This window comes from Abramis brama (assembly GCF_963993115.1).
Source record: "Abramis brama genome assembly, contig: SCAFFOLD_75, whole genome shotgun sequence".
Classification (NCBI taxonomy): Eukaryota; Metazoa; Chordata; class Actinopteri; order Cypriniformes; family Leuciscidae; genus Abramis; species Abramis brama.
The window spans coordinates 43,038-58,021 of record NW_028156014.1 but is presented as its reverse complement, the minus strand read 5'-3'; the positions used below and the strand labels follow the sequence as shown (position 1 = coordinate 58,021).

Genomic DNA, 14,984 nt, shown 5'->3' with positions numbered 1-14,984 from the left:
AGTGGTGCTTTTTTGAAAGCATCACTATTGTTATTGCTCATACTTATTATTTTTAGTGGTGCTTGCTGAAAGCAAGGCATCACTATTGTTCTCTTGCATACTTATTAATGGTGCTTGCCAAAGGCAAGGCATCATTAGTGTTCTCTTGCATACTTATTATTATTAATGGTGCTTGCCAAAGGCAAGGCATCATTAGTGTTCTCTTGCATACTTATTATTATTAGTGGTGCTTGCTGAAAGCAAGGCATCACTATTGTTCTCTTGCATACTTATTATTAGTGGTGCTTTTTTGAAAGCATCACTATTGTTATTGCTCATACTTATTATTATTCTTTTACTTCTTTTTATTATTCTGGACAAAAGTTTGGCGCGTAATGCGCCCCGCACCGTTTGTCACAGACCCCTGAGTGAGGCGTCAAATCGAGCGGCTCATTGAGGAGAGGTGTGCTATGACTTTTCTAAGCGATCGGGTGTACGATGTTCGCACAGCGGACGAAAAAGCGGCCAAAAAAGTCCCATTGACTTTACATTGGGAGTTCTAAAAATATTTGAATCCCAACCGACGTTTTCACACACACAGACTCCAAAGGGCCTGACACCCCTGCGTCTCTCCCTCTCTCTCTCCCTCAGAGGATTTATATTATCAAGCAGCCAATAAGTAATGGCCTAAAATCTTCATAGCCACACCCTAGCAACCAGTTTCAGCACCCTAGCAACCACTAAGAGCTCCCTAGCAACCACCCTAAACCAAAAAAAAACATTTTTTTAAATTTTTTGTATTTTTTAAAGCAATTTTACTCTCGTGGCCTTGCGATATCGCTCCATGCTTGTGCCTATTCGGCCATAGGGTTAGTACTGAAGGCACTCGTTATTAAATATTTTAAGAACTCTATAAAAACTCCATAGTAACCATATTTGACAACTACCAATCACCTAGTAACACCATAGCAACTAACAAAAATACCTTAGCAACCACCCTGAACACCCTAGCAACGTCTAGAAATGCTCTAGTAACCACCAAAAAACTCTAGCAACCACCCAGAAAACCCTAGCAACTGCCTAGCAACCACCCAGAACACCTAGCAACTGCCTAGCAACCACCCAGAACACCTAACAACTGCCTAGCAACCACCCAGAACACCCTAGCAACTGCCTAGCAATGCCCTAGCATCCACCCAGAATACCATAGCAACTGCCTAGCAACACCATAGCAACCACCCAGAACACCCTAGCAACCACCTAGCAACGCCCTAGCAACCACCAAGAATACCCTAGCAACTGCCTAGCAACCTTAGCAACTGCCTAGCAACACCATAGCAACCACCCAGAACACCCTAGCAACCACCTGGCAACAGCATCTTGCTAAAAACATGCTAGCAACATGCTAATAATGCTAGCATCATGCTAGCAACATGCTAATCAAGCTAGCATCATGCTGGCAACATGCTAATCAAGCTAGCATAATGCTAGCATCATGCTAATCATGGTAGCATCATGCTAACAACATGCTAATCAAGCTAGCATCATGCTAGCAACATGCTAATCAAGCTAGCAACATGCTAATCATGTTAGCATTATGCTAATCATGCTAGCATTATGCTAGCAACATGCTAATCAAGCTAGCATCATGCTAATCTTGCTAGCATAATGCTAGCAACATGCTAATCATGTTAGCATCTAGCTAAAAACATGCTAGCAAAATGCTAATCATGCTAGCATCTTGTTAAAAGCATGCTAGCAACATGCTAATCATGCTAGCATCATCCAACCAACATGCTAATCATGCTAGCAACATGCTAATCCTGCTAGCATCATTCTAACAACATGTTAATCATAGTAAATCATGCTGGAATGTGGTAAATCGTAGTAAATCATCTTAGAAACATGGTAAATCGTGGTAAATAATGATAAAACGTGGTATATCATGGTATCACAACATGTTAATTGTGTTAGCATCTGCCCAGTGGCGAGTTTTGCCACTGCAAGCACCACTTCACATTTTCTTCAGGAAATGTACATTCTAGTTATTATTCTTATTATTCTGGACAAAGTTTGGCGCGTAACTCGCCCCGCACCGTTTGTCTCAGACCCCTGAGTGAGGTGTCAAATCGACCGGCTCATTGAGGAGAGGTGTGGTATGACTTTTATAAGCGATCGGGGGTGCGGTGTTCACCCCAGGGGCGAAAAAGCGGCCAAAAAAGTCCCATTGACTTAACATTGCGACAAACTTTGACCACACGTAGCTCTGAGCGAGGATTTCGCAGAAACGTGTGATTTGCCACATTTGAAGAGGCTGACAGGCTCTGTAAGAACATACCTCACAATGGGGTAAAAGTTGCACCCCTGGGGGGCAGGAGATGCCCAAAGTTGCCCCATTGACTTACTATGGGGAAGGAACGTCCCGTGAAACACACATGCTTTTCCTACTATGGTAAATTGCATAGGGACTTTGTATTGAACGTAGCTCTGGATCACAGTGTCATAGAGACAAGGGGGAGGGCTCATTTTACTCAGATGACCAATCAGTCTCTCAGGATCATTGTGAAGCTATCAAGCCACGCCCTAGCAACCATTTAGAGCCCCTTAGCAACAAGTTCCATAGACTTCCATTGAAAGAGTTCAAAGAGATATCTCCGGAATGAATTGTCATAGAAACATGGGGCTGGTCTCATTTGACTCGGGGCAGCAAACAGCCAATCATGAATCACCTCAACACTTCCAAGCCCCTCCCTAGCAACCATTGTCGAGCACCTTAGCAACCAAAATCCAAAGAGGGATATCTTCCATTCTGAATGTCACAGAGGCATGGGAGTTGGTTTATCATAGTGACAAGAAGCCTTTGGAGTTTCATGATTGGCAGCTGACAAGCCACTCCCTAGCAACCAAACAGAGTACCCTAGCAACCAAAATCCAAAGAGGGATATCTTCCATTCTGAATGTCGCAGAGGCATGGGAGTTGGTTTATATCATTCATAGTGACAAGAAGCCTTTGGAGTTTCATGATTGGCAGCTGACAAGCCACTCCCTAGCAACCAAACAGAGTACCCTAGCAACCAAAATCCAAAGAGGCATATCTTCCATTCTGAATGTCGCAGAGGCATGGGAGTTGGTTTATATCATTAATAGTGACAAGAAGCCTTTGGAGTTTCATCATTGGCAGCTGCCAAGCCACTCCATAGCAACCAAACAGAGTACCCTAGCAACCAAAATCCAAAGAAGGATATCTCCCATTCTGAATAATGCAGAGGCATGGGAGTTGGTTTATATCATTCGTAGTGACAAGAAGCCTTTGGAGTTTCATGATTGGCAGCTGACAAGCCACTCCCTAGCAACCAAACAGAGTACCCTAGCAACCAAAATCCAAAGAGGGATATCTTCCATTCTGAATGTCACAGAGGCATGGGAGTTGGTTTATATCATTCATAGTGACAAGAAGCCTTTGGAGTTTCATGATTGGCAGCTGACAAGCCACACCCTAGCAACCAAACAGAGTACCCTAGCAACCAAAATTCAAAGAGGGATATCTTCCATTCTGAATGTCACAGATAAATGGGAGTTGGTTTATATCATTCATAGTGACAAGAAGCCTTTGGAGTTTCATGATTGGCAGCTGACAAGCCACACCCTAGCAACCAAACAGAGTACCCTAGCAACCAAAATTCAAAGAGGGATATCTTCCATTCTGAATGTCACAGATAAATGGGAGTTGGTTTATATCATTCATAGTGACAAGAAGCCTTTGCAGTTTCATAAATGGCAGCTGCCAAGCCACTCCATAGCAACCAAACAGAGTACCCTAGCAACCAAAATCCAAAGAAGGATAGCTCCCATTCTGAATAATGCAGAGGCATGGGAGTTGGTTTATATCATTCGTAGTGACAAGAAGCCTTTGGAGTTTCATGATTGGCAGCTGACAAGCCACTCCCTAGCAACCAAACAGAGTACCCTAGCAACCAAAATCCAAAGAGGGATATCTTCCATTCTGAATGTCACAGAGGCATGGGAGTTGGTTTATATCATTCATAGTGACAAGAAGCCTTTGGAATTGCATCATTGGCAGCTGCCAAGTAACTCCATAGCAACCAAACAGAGTACCATAGCAACCAAAATCCAAAGAGGCATATCTTCCATTCTGAATGTCACAGAGGCATGGGAGTTGGATTATATCATTCATACTGACAAGAAGCCTTTGGAATTTCATCATTGGCAGCTGACAAGCCACTCCCTAGCAACCAAACAGAGTACCCTAGCAACCAAAATCCAAAGAGGGACATCTTCCATTCTGAATGTCACAGAGGCATGGGAGTTGGATTATATCATTCATACTGACAAGCAGCCTTTGGAATTTCATGATTGGCAGCTGCCAAGCTACTCCCTAGCAACCAAACAGAGTACCCTAGCAACCATTTAGCAAAACGCATATCTCTGCATCAGAACATCGTATAGAGATGGGAGTTGGTTTATAGCATTCATACTGACAAGATGCCTTTGCAGTTTCATCATTAGCAGCTGCCAAGCAACTCCATAGCAACCAAACAGAGTACCCTACCAACCATTTTACAAGACCTACATCTCTGCATCAGAATATTGTATAGAGATGGGGGTTGGCTCATTAGTTTCAGTTGGAAAACAGTCTGTAAATATCACCATGGTAACTGTGTATTCACACCCTAGCATCCATTTAGAGCCACCTAGCAACCATATTGCAACATATAGACGCCATATTTCAGCTCCACAACATCGTACAGACATGGTTGTTGGCTCGTATGCAATTATGTACAGCACCCTAGCAACCGCTTAGCAACCACCCAGAATACCTTGGAAACCGCCTAGAACACCATAGCAACCGCCTAGTAAAACCCTAGCAACCGTGCCGAATTTTGCCACTGCAAGCACCACTCACATTTTCTTCAGGAAATGTACATTCTAGTTATGTCTTATTATTTGTAGTTGTGTTTTCTATTAACAGTTCCAGTTAAAAGCTTTATGTAGTTGCTATGATGTAAACGAAGGGAAAAGCTTTGCCTCCGCTAGCCTGCTAACTAACATTACAGTGTTGATGTAGTGTTTACTTTAGCTTTTGTATGCTTTCACCACCCCTTTGGAAAATTATCCATGATTTTGTGATTGATTACTGTTTGTATTACCAGAGTTTTCCAAAAAATATGATTAAATGGATAACATCGTATTTATGATCAGAAACACACACAACAAAAAAAAATACCATTCTGAAACATCCTGTGAAATCCGTGCTTGCAAAATCCATACATGAAATCGGTTCAGCACGATCCTCTTGTTCATTCAAAGTCTGAATCGGGTTTGAAATTGACACCATCATTAATATTTACAACTGAGTAGAGCTTGCGGTTATGAAGGGGCGTGAACACCAAGCAGTGCCAATCACAACACACTGGGCCAGCTAACCAATCACAGCCCATTTCATATTTCGGAAGGAGGGGTTTCATCAAAAAAGGCCCGTTCGAGAGAAATTGTCACAATTCTGCAAGAGATAGGACCCAAATGCAAATGAGCAGACAAGGGTTATTTATTAACAAGACTGAAGACTTGAGACAGCAGGGAAAGTGAAGCGTGAACCACAGTTCCGGTGACCACGGAGACCATCAGGAAGATAGCGATGACGTGAGTACAATAGAGGCAGCTCCAAAGGAAAGACCAGGCAGGAACACAAGGAACTCGTAGCTTGATGTAGATCTCAGATGTAGCACCAGTCTTGATGCCAAGTAGAGGCTCAAAGAACCAGAGGTTCTGTAACCCAAACAAGGGTTAGATAGCTGCACCAGTCAGGCAGTTAAGAGTCAGTGGCCAGGGAGCTCAGGATACAGGAACACACAAGACAGACAAGATATAGCAACAATTAAGAGAACCAAAATTAAACTAAGACCAATGACTAGAGAAACAAAAAGTAAAGAAATAAAAATAACTAAAGCAAACAAAATGAAGAGTAAAAAACTAAGATCCTAATAATAAAAAAACTGGAATTGCAAAAGAAAAGCAAGACTTCCACTTATCAGGGAAAATGAGAACTGAAGGAAAAAATAAAAATTCTTAAAACAAAATAGAACACTAAGTTATAATGCACAAGATCTAAAGTGAAGCAAAACAGGACTAGAGAAAAATAAAATAGCAATAAGGATACTCTGACACTGGAAATAATAAAAAAATAAAAACTGAAGCAAGCGCTGAAATAACTTCAAGAGCACAAACCGCAAAACACCACAAAGTACACACACAATGAACTAGCAAAGCAGACATGAGGGAAAGAGGCACAATATAAAAGGACCAGAGCACATGAGGATCAGGTGAGCACAATTAGTGAAAGGAGGACTTAGACGTGGACTAAACAAGGGGGCGTGGTAACAGGAAACAAGGAGGCGGGACACGATGAGCACATGGCAAACACAAACTAAGACGGAGCCACTCAAACACAAGACAAACATAGAAACATGAAACAAAGACAACACAGACAAGGCTGCCAGGGCAGAACCCTGACAGACTGGGGAGAGAGGAGCTGTAATAATGTAAAATATAATGCGTTTTTTGAACAATCAAGCATGAAAACATAGTACACCCCAAAAACAAAATCAAGAGTTTGTCAAAGGGCATAATAGGACCCCTTTAAAATGAGCATATGTAAAGGGCGGCACTACATTTTTATGATCTTTCCCATTTTTTTTAAATTATTAACATTTTGCAGATTTGTCAGACTGAGTGGCACAGATGGTAGAGCACTTGACATGTATCTGAGCTACTGGCACATGGGGACCCAGTTTAGATTCCAGCCTGGGTCATGTCCCGATTTCCTTCCTCTTTCTCTCTTTCTATGCATTCCTGTCACTCTACATGACACCAAACTATAAGAGAAAAAAATGCAAAGAGAAAAAAGTATATTTTAACATTTTGTAAATTCTGCAAGGTGTATATCTATACATCAGTGCAACGTGCAAACAACATACAGTACAATAATGTCAACAATAACAAAACAATGCAAGAGTAGCATGTGTACAGAATATACTAGAAGGAATATAAACTGATCCAATTCTTTCTACATTTTTATTGCTTAGTATTTTGGTGCACAAGACTTCTAAATTCTTGTGAATTATTTCTTAGTAATTTAATCCTCACCTGATGTTTTACCATAAATTTTATATTGGTAAAGCATCTCCCCACATCAGCAGAAACATCACATTGTAGTGTGTTTTTCTTGTTTAAATGTGATGCATTTATTTTTTTGTTGACTGAAATGTAATAATGTGTTATTTTAATTCTACAGTCGTAAATCTAAACTTAAAACAAGTCTGAGGAAGAGGTTTGAGTGTCTGTATGAGGGAACAGCACAGCAGGGAAACCCAACACTCCTGAATGAGATCTACACAGAGCTCTACATCACAGAGAGTGAGAGTGGAGAGATCAGTAATGAACATGAGGTGAGACAGATTGAGACACAATCCAGGAGAACAGCAACAGAGGGCACACCGATCAAATGCAATCACATCTTTAGACCTTTACCTGGACAAGACAAACCCATCAGAACTGTGCTGACAAAGGGAGTCGCTGGCATTGGAAAAACAGTCTCTGTGCAGAAGTTCATCCTGGACTGGGCTGAAGAGAAAGAGAATCAGGACGTCCAGCTCATATTTCCACTTCCTTTCAGAGAGATCAATCTGATGAAGGACAAAACACTCAGTTTTTCAGATCTTCTTCATGTCTTTTTCCCTGAAACAAAAGAAATGGAAATATCCAGTGACAAATATAAAGTGTTGTTCATCTTTGATGGTCTGGACGAGTGTCGTTTGTCTCTGGATTTTCAGAGCGATGTGAGGTTGTGTGATGCAAGTGAATCAGCCTCAGTGGACGTGCTGCTGACGAACCTCATTGTGGGGAATCTGCTTCCCTCTGCTCTCATCTGGATCACCTCCAGACCAGCAGCAGCCGATCTCGTCCCCTCTGAGTGTGTCCATCGAGTGACAGAGGTACGAGGCTTCAGTGATCCACAGAAGGAGGAATACTTCAGGAAGAGAATCAGTGATCAGAGTCTGGCCAATACAATCATCTCACACCTGAAGTCATCAAGGAGCCTCTACATCATGTGCCACATCCCAGTGTTCTGCTGGATCTCAGCCGCTGTTCTGGAGAAGATGTTGAGCGAAGCAGAGAGTGGAGAGATTCCCAAGACTCTCACTCAGATGTACACACACTTCCTGATCCTTCAGACCAACATCAAACATGAGAAGGACTATGAGAAGAACGTAACCGATGAAGACATGATCCTCAAACTGGGGAAACTGGCTTTTCAGCAGCTTGTGAAAGGCAATGTGATCTTCTATGAGGAAGACCTGAGAGAGTGTGGCATTGATGTGACAGAAGCATCAGTTTACTCAGGATTGTGCACTCAGATCTTCAGAGAGGAGTTTGGCTGGTATCAGGGGAAAGTCTTCTGCTTTGTTCATCTGAGTGTTCAGGAACATCTAGCGGCTCTATATGTGCACCTTTCCTGTACATACAACAACAGAAATGTGTTTGACCAAATCACCCAACGAAGTTTGTTGTCTAAAGTTAAGGACTGGTTTAAACACAATTCTTCAGAACATATTTCATTATCTGAGCTGCATCAGAGAGCTGTGAATGAGGCTCTACAGAGTAAAAATGGACATCTGGATCTTTTCCTGCGGTTTCTTCTGGGTCTGTCAGTGGAGTCTCATCAGATTCTCCTACAAAGACTAATGAAACAGACAAGAAGACCTGACAGCAATATGAAAACAGTCGAGTACATCAAGGAGAAGATCAGGACCATTGACTCTCCAGAGAAATCCATCAATCTGTTCCACTGTCTGAATGAACTGGGTGATCGTTCACTAGTGGAGGAAATACAACAGCATCTGAAATCTGGAAGAATAAAGGAAGTCAAACTCTCTTCATCTCAGTGGTCAGCTGTAGCCTTTGTGTTGTTGACATCAGAGGAGAAGCTGGATGAGTTTGATATTAATGATTTTGTTGGAAAAGACAATAAAACTGAAATACTAAAGGTTCTTCAGAAGCTTCTTCCTGTGATTAAAGAATCCAGATCAGTTCAGTAAGTATCACTCAGAACAATCAGTTTACTGTTAAAACATCAGGAAAATAAAAGTTCATAAATCTTCAGTGCTGCAGATGTTGTCTAGAGTTCAGTGGTCAGTATTTGATGTGTTTCTTAAACCGTGACAATGTCAAATTCCTTCAGGCATTACAAACAAAGTCAGAAAATGTGTGTATGAATAAATAATTCAGGTTTACTAGATGAATGTTCTTGCACATAAAGAAGGAATTTAAATATTTAAAATAAATGATAAAGAAATTAAGACCAAGCAAACAACTGGAGAAACAGCTCATTTATCAAGTAGCACAAATCTCCTTAAAAACATTTGATGTGTGGTTTACATAGCAGAGTCATACATTTAAATTTTACTATTAGAAGGACAATTAAACATTTACTTGATGTTAAGCTTAAAATTGACTAAAACTTCACATTTAAATTTTACTGTGAAATTGACAATTAAGAATCAAATCACTAAGTTTGTGAAATTAGTGATAGTTCTCTAGTAAAGTGCAGATTTAATGTGTAGCAACGACTCTTACGTAACAAGAATAGCAATGTACAATGAGACATTTAAGATTATTTACAAGCCATTACAAGCAAATATTAGGAATGGAATTTCAGAAATATATTGATATGAATGTTTTTCTATTAATCTGTTGTGCGTATCTATTTTGACATGCCGTTTTGCAGCGTGTGATTGGCTATCAGTCCTCTTATTATAAAGCTGTCACTCATCTCAGTTCACAATCTCACAAAGTTCCATTATAAACAATAAAGTTGTCTACACTGCTTAAAGAAAATTTGTCTTTTTGTTAATGAGAGGATTCACGAGCGCAAAGAACTCGGCACCGAACAAAAAAGAGATCAGCAAACATGCCTGTGATTGGCTACATTTCTTCCCGCTGCAAAAACACTTTGTAAATAGAAACATTTGACCATGAACCTTGGATAAGAATTTTACATTGTTAAATTATATTGGAATTGACATTTGTTGGAAAGCTATTTGATAGTGTTTAAATTATTGTATTTGATTTTCATCTCTACAGGTTGAGTAAGTGTGGCGTCACAGATGAAGGTTGTGCTGCTCTGACTTCAGCTCTGAGATCAAACCCTGAACACCTGAGAGAACTGAATCTGTCATTTAATAAAATAGGAAAATCAGTGAATCTGCTGTCTGATGTACTACAGAATCCTCACTGTAAACTGGAGAAACTGAGGTAAGATCATATTTGACTCTCACACATGAATCACAATGTAAAGTATATTTAAAGTGTTCAGCCTCTTTCTGCTGCCGTGAGTTCAGATTATTGAGCTGTAAATGATTGAACACGTTTTACATCAATGACACGTTTGGTGATGTGAGCTGCAATACACACGGGATTGAAATGGTGGCTACAAAGAGATCTCTGATGTTTATTTTGGTCATGGTGTCACAGGCAGGGGGCGCTAGCCGCCTCTCCTAGCTTGCGTACCACCCTGAGGAGCAAGACCGTATTCCCACAAAGTCAGAATGAGACACAGAATAGCTTCAAAAGGTTTTATGTTTATTAAATTATTAAAAAGGTATTTAAAGTGAGCAATTACTCCCAGGAGGATTTGACCAGCAGTTCCTCGTTCTCTCTAGTAGGGGCTGGAGCAATGGGAGGATTATGTCAGCGCAGCAGTTTCTCGTTCTCTCCTGCAGAGGCTCAGACAGTAGAAGGATAGCATTAGCACAGCAGTTTCTCGTTCTCTCCAGCAGAGGCTCAGACAGCAGAAGGATAGCGTCAGCGCAGCACTGCTTATAATACTCAGGATTAGCTCAAGTTATCAGCATAACACACCCGGGTCACAGGAGGCTGTTTATCTGGAACTGTAGACGCAGACCAAACAATCCAAAACCGTCAAAGCACTCGTGCACACACTTCAAATAGCAAACGCTCTCCCAATGTGAACACTTTAAGAACAGGATACTTCAAAACAGTAAACTCACTGTGACCAAGACAAATGAACAGTGTCCAAGCAAACATCTCCTTGAAGTTGGACTGGGCTGGTTAGCTGCTGTGTTGAGAGAAGAAAAGCAGTAAAACAGTAGGGCGGTAGAGCAGCAGAACAGTAGAGCAATAAAGCAGTCGGGCCGTCGGGCTGAGGGAATCCCTTAGAAAGCCTTCGTTTCAACTGGCAGAGAAAACAGAATATGAGCAAAGCTCACCATACCGTACAGGTCAGGGAAGTCACAGGCAGTCACACATCCCATCACAATGAACCACGAAGCAGGCACACACGCCTCTCAACCCGACAATCGGGGCCGTGTCCAAATTCCAGTTCCATCAGAATGCCGGTTTCGTTTCAGATCCTTGTCGGCTTCGCGTTCCAAACGTGTACGTTCCTCCCCCACTGAACATAGTCACCCCGTGACAATGGCTTGTCTTGAAAAACAAAGACAATGTGACGGTTGTCGTAGGAGAAGTCACACTGCAGGACTGAGAGTCAAATCTTCAGACACTGCCAGAATCTCGTCGGAGGTAAAATTTGATCGCAAAAGTCATTAATCGGCTGTCGGTGAACATATCAAATAGAGCTGCACGATTAATCACAATAAACATGAAATCGATTTTGCTTATCGCTATTATGAAATTGCAAAAGCTGCGATTATTTATTATGTGCAGCTTGTCAGTGACGTACGGCTCTGATCAGTAGTAAACGCTGCTCCATCTGAAAGCACTGCGAGTTTGAGTCGCTTTTAATGTGCATTTGAAAAAGCAACACACATCAAACATCTTTCCAAACAAAAAGACAATCTAACGATCAAACACTTCAGGTTTTGGCCTAAGATCAGAGGAAACTTTCAGGATTTGCTAAATTTGTCTCAGATGGTAGCCTGGGAAAACCCAGACAACTTCCGGCAAATTTAGATTTGCTCTGCAAGTAAGTCTGGCAAAGAGCTCATTCAAGTCCATTTCCCCATGCCGAGAAATCGCGGCACCAATCAGAAACGTTGAGGCGGGCTTTACACGATGACAATCACTCTGATTGGTTTTAGGTCTATCCTATTGCGCCCAGAGGCATTTGAGCGACGTCCGTTCAACTTTTAAATGCATTATTATATTCAAATTGCAAACACATGAGGACAGTCTCCATGAAAGACCCACTGGCAGATGAACGTGCTACTACATTTCTCTCCGAAACGGTAGGAAATGAAATTAGATTTAATAGAGGATTTTAACTGTGACATGATGATTGACAGGGCAGTTTAAGTGACAGGATGCACGCGACAGATCCATCCGATAAAGATGACGAAGTAGTATGTCCCAAAGCTTGCCTACTTTTTTGCTACACATTCAAAAGTAAATACCTTTTCTTCACAAAAAGAGTACATACTTTTATGGCGTAGTGTAACTTAGGCGAATTGGGACGCAGCATATGGCTTTACACGAGAGGCATTTGAGTGACGTCCGTTGGTGACGCCCCTTTGGAAATGATTTGTCTATGGAGCTTTGCCAGACCCTAACTCAGTTACAACTGAGAATGGTCTGGTTTTAACCAGGCTACTCAGACGGCCAAATCGTGGCCAAAATCGCACAGTGTGCAGTCGGCTTAACAGTAAAACTAACCTATGTTGTGAATAGTCTCATTTTATTAAAGCAGATTTTGCACAAGACTGAATTTTAATATAGTGCAAATAAGAGATTATTTTTCCTGATTGAATGATACTTTAGATGTTTTATGATCATATTTTGTGACATTTTAGGTCTCAATCTAATGATTCCTTAAACATATTAATTTGTGCTTTAAGTTTGAACTTTCTCTTTAATAATGGATTCACTGCTAAACTGATCTGATCTGATCTGAAAGAGTGAAGTGTGTGTCATTGTTCTCTACAGGTTGAGATATTGTGATCTCACAGATGAAGGTTTTGCTGCTCTGACTTCAGCTCTGAGATCAAACCCTGAACTCCTGAGAGATCTGGATCTGTTTGGGAATAAAATAGGAAAATCAGTGAATCTGCTGTCTGATGTACTACAGAATCCTCACTGTAAACTGGAGAAATTAGAGTAAGATCATATTTGACTCTCACACATGAATCACAATGTAAAGTATATTTGAAGTGTTCAGCCTCTTTCTGCTGCTGTGAGTTCAGCTGATTGAGCTGTAAATGATTGAACACATGAGCTGATCCTCAATAACATGAAACTGCAGGACTGAGAGTCACACTGAAATACACACTTTCACACACAATCAACATTTCAGTCTCTTGACTTTAAACAGACTCGAGCTCAACACAGTCAGAACTGAGAAATGAAGAACATGCTGGATTCATTCTTACTGTTAATTATGGTCATCTTTCTGCATTGACACTTTTTAAAGTATTATTTTTAATTTTGTAAAATGAAAGCACACACACACACACACACACACACACACACTAATTGACACTTTTTAAAGTATTATTTTTAATTTTGTAAAATGAAAGCACACACACACACACATACACTAATTGACACTCCATATATATTACATAGTACAGATCTCAGTAACAGTAAAACTAACCTATGTTGTGAATAGTGTCATTTATTAAAGCAGATTTTGCACAAGACTGACTTTTAATATAGTGCAAATAAGAGATTATTTTTCCTGATTGAATGATGCTTTAGATGTTTTATGATCATGTTTTGTAACATTTTAGATCTCAATGTAATGATCCATCAAACATATTACGTTTTTTTTCAATTGCTTAAGCACAATTTTGAAAACAGGGCCCGGTTTTTCAAACCCCTTCACACAATTAGCACAACACTACACCAAAGTAGCACAACCTCAGATCATTTGCAAAATGGAACACTTTTGTCAAAACTATACAAAGTCTTATAAAAACCTTATTTTGTTATCAAAACATAAACACAACCATCATATGGTCTGATTCTGTTTGAATCAGTTAAACACTCCTGTGCTCAACCTAAAACACTTTTAGCATTTACACAGAGAAAGTGTAAAAATAAATTCACCAACACCAGATCACTGAAAATATCAGTCAATAGTCAGTCAATACTGAACATTTCAACAAAACATTCATAACAAAACATTTTCCAGTTTTCATACAGTATTGCTGAACTACTGTAACATATATTACATATCCAGTTCAGTACCGACCCCCCAGGGCCTCGTCAACATCACAGGCTATATTTTCATTTGCAAGGCAACATGGTAAGAATCTTTTGGAGTGACAAATCCACCCTTGTATGGATGCTGCTTCAATTTGATCACATGACCTCCATATCTTGAATGAGGGGCATCTGGACATAGGGCCGGAGATCATAAACCTTCCACCGCCATGCTGAGAAGAGCTCCTCAATGGGGTTTTTAGGAAGGGGGAGTATGGTGGAAGGAATTGAACTGTAAATTGTGGGTGTTGATGAAACCAGTTTTGGGCCAGAGCAGAACGATGGAAAGATACATTGTCCCAGACGACAATGAATTGCATCTGGTCCCTTTGGTTTGCTGCTGTGATAATATTGTGTAATCTGTCTAAAAATGTAAGAATGAGGTCAGTGTTGTAAGGACCCAAATTGGCATGGCGGTGGAGGACCCCATTCTGTGTAATGGCAGCACAAAGGGTAATGTTACCCCCACGTTGCCCTTGTACATTGACAATAGCCCTGTGGCCAATGATGTTTCTTCCCCTTCTTCGCACTGTTGTCAGGTTAAATCCAGCCTCATCAATTTATATAAACTCATGCGGGACTTCCTCCGCATCCATTTGCAAACTCTCTGAAATACAGCAAAAGATCACATTGTGTAGATCAATATACTGTAGGTCTGCTGTACAGTAAAATTACATGTACAGTGAAAAGGTGATGTGTGCAGTACACAATACTACAGTCAGTGAACAAAACGTACCACCACATATTCA

The 14,984-nt window shown here is 40.7% G+C and overlaps 1 protein-coding gene across 2 annotated transcripts in view; it reads left to right on the top strand.

The window, feature by feature from the left end:
• The window catches only part of LOC311077166 (NACHT, LRR and PYD domains-containing protein 12-like), a 51,277-nt gene that overhangs the window by 15,855 nt on the left and 20,438 nt on the right, over window positions 1-14,984 (top strand). For both annotated transcript variants that reach the window (XM_084138970.1, XM_084138969.1), the window contains 3 exons: window positions 7,292-9,091; window positions 10,141-10,311; window positions 12,958-13,128. In XM_084138970.1, the coding sequence (XP_083995096.1) occupies window positions 7,292-9,091; window positions 10,141-10,311; window positions 12,958-13,128 (2,142 nt within the window). The remainder of the gene's footprint in view (window positions 1-7,291; window positions 9,092-10,140; window positions 10,312-12,957; window positions 13,129-14,984) is intronic.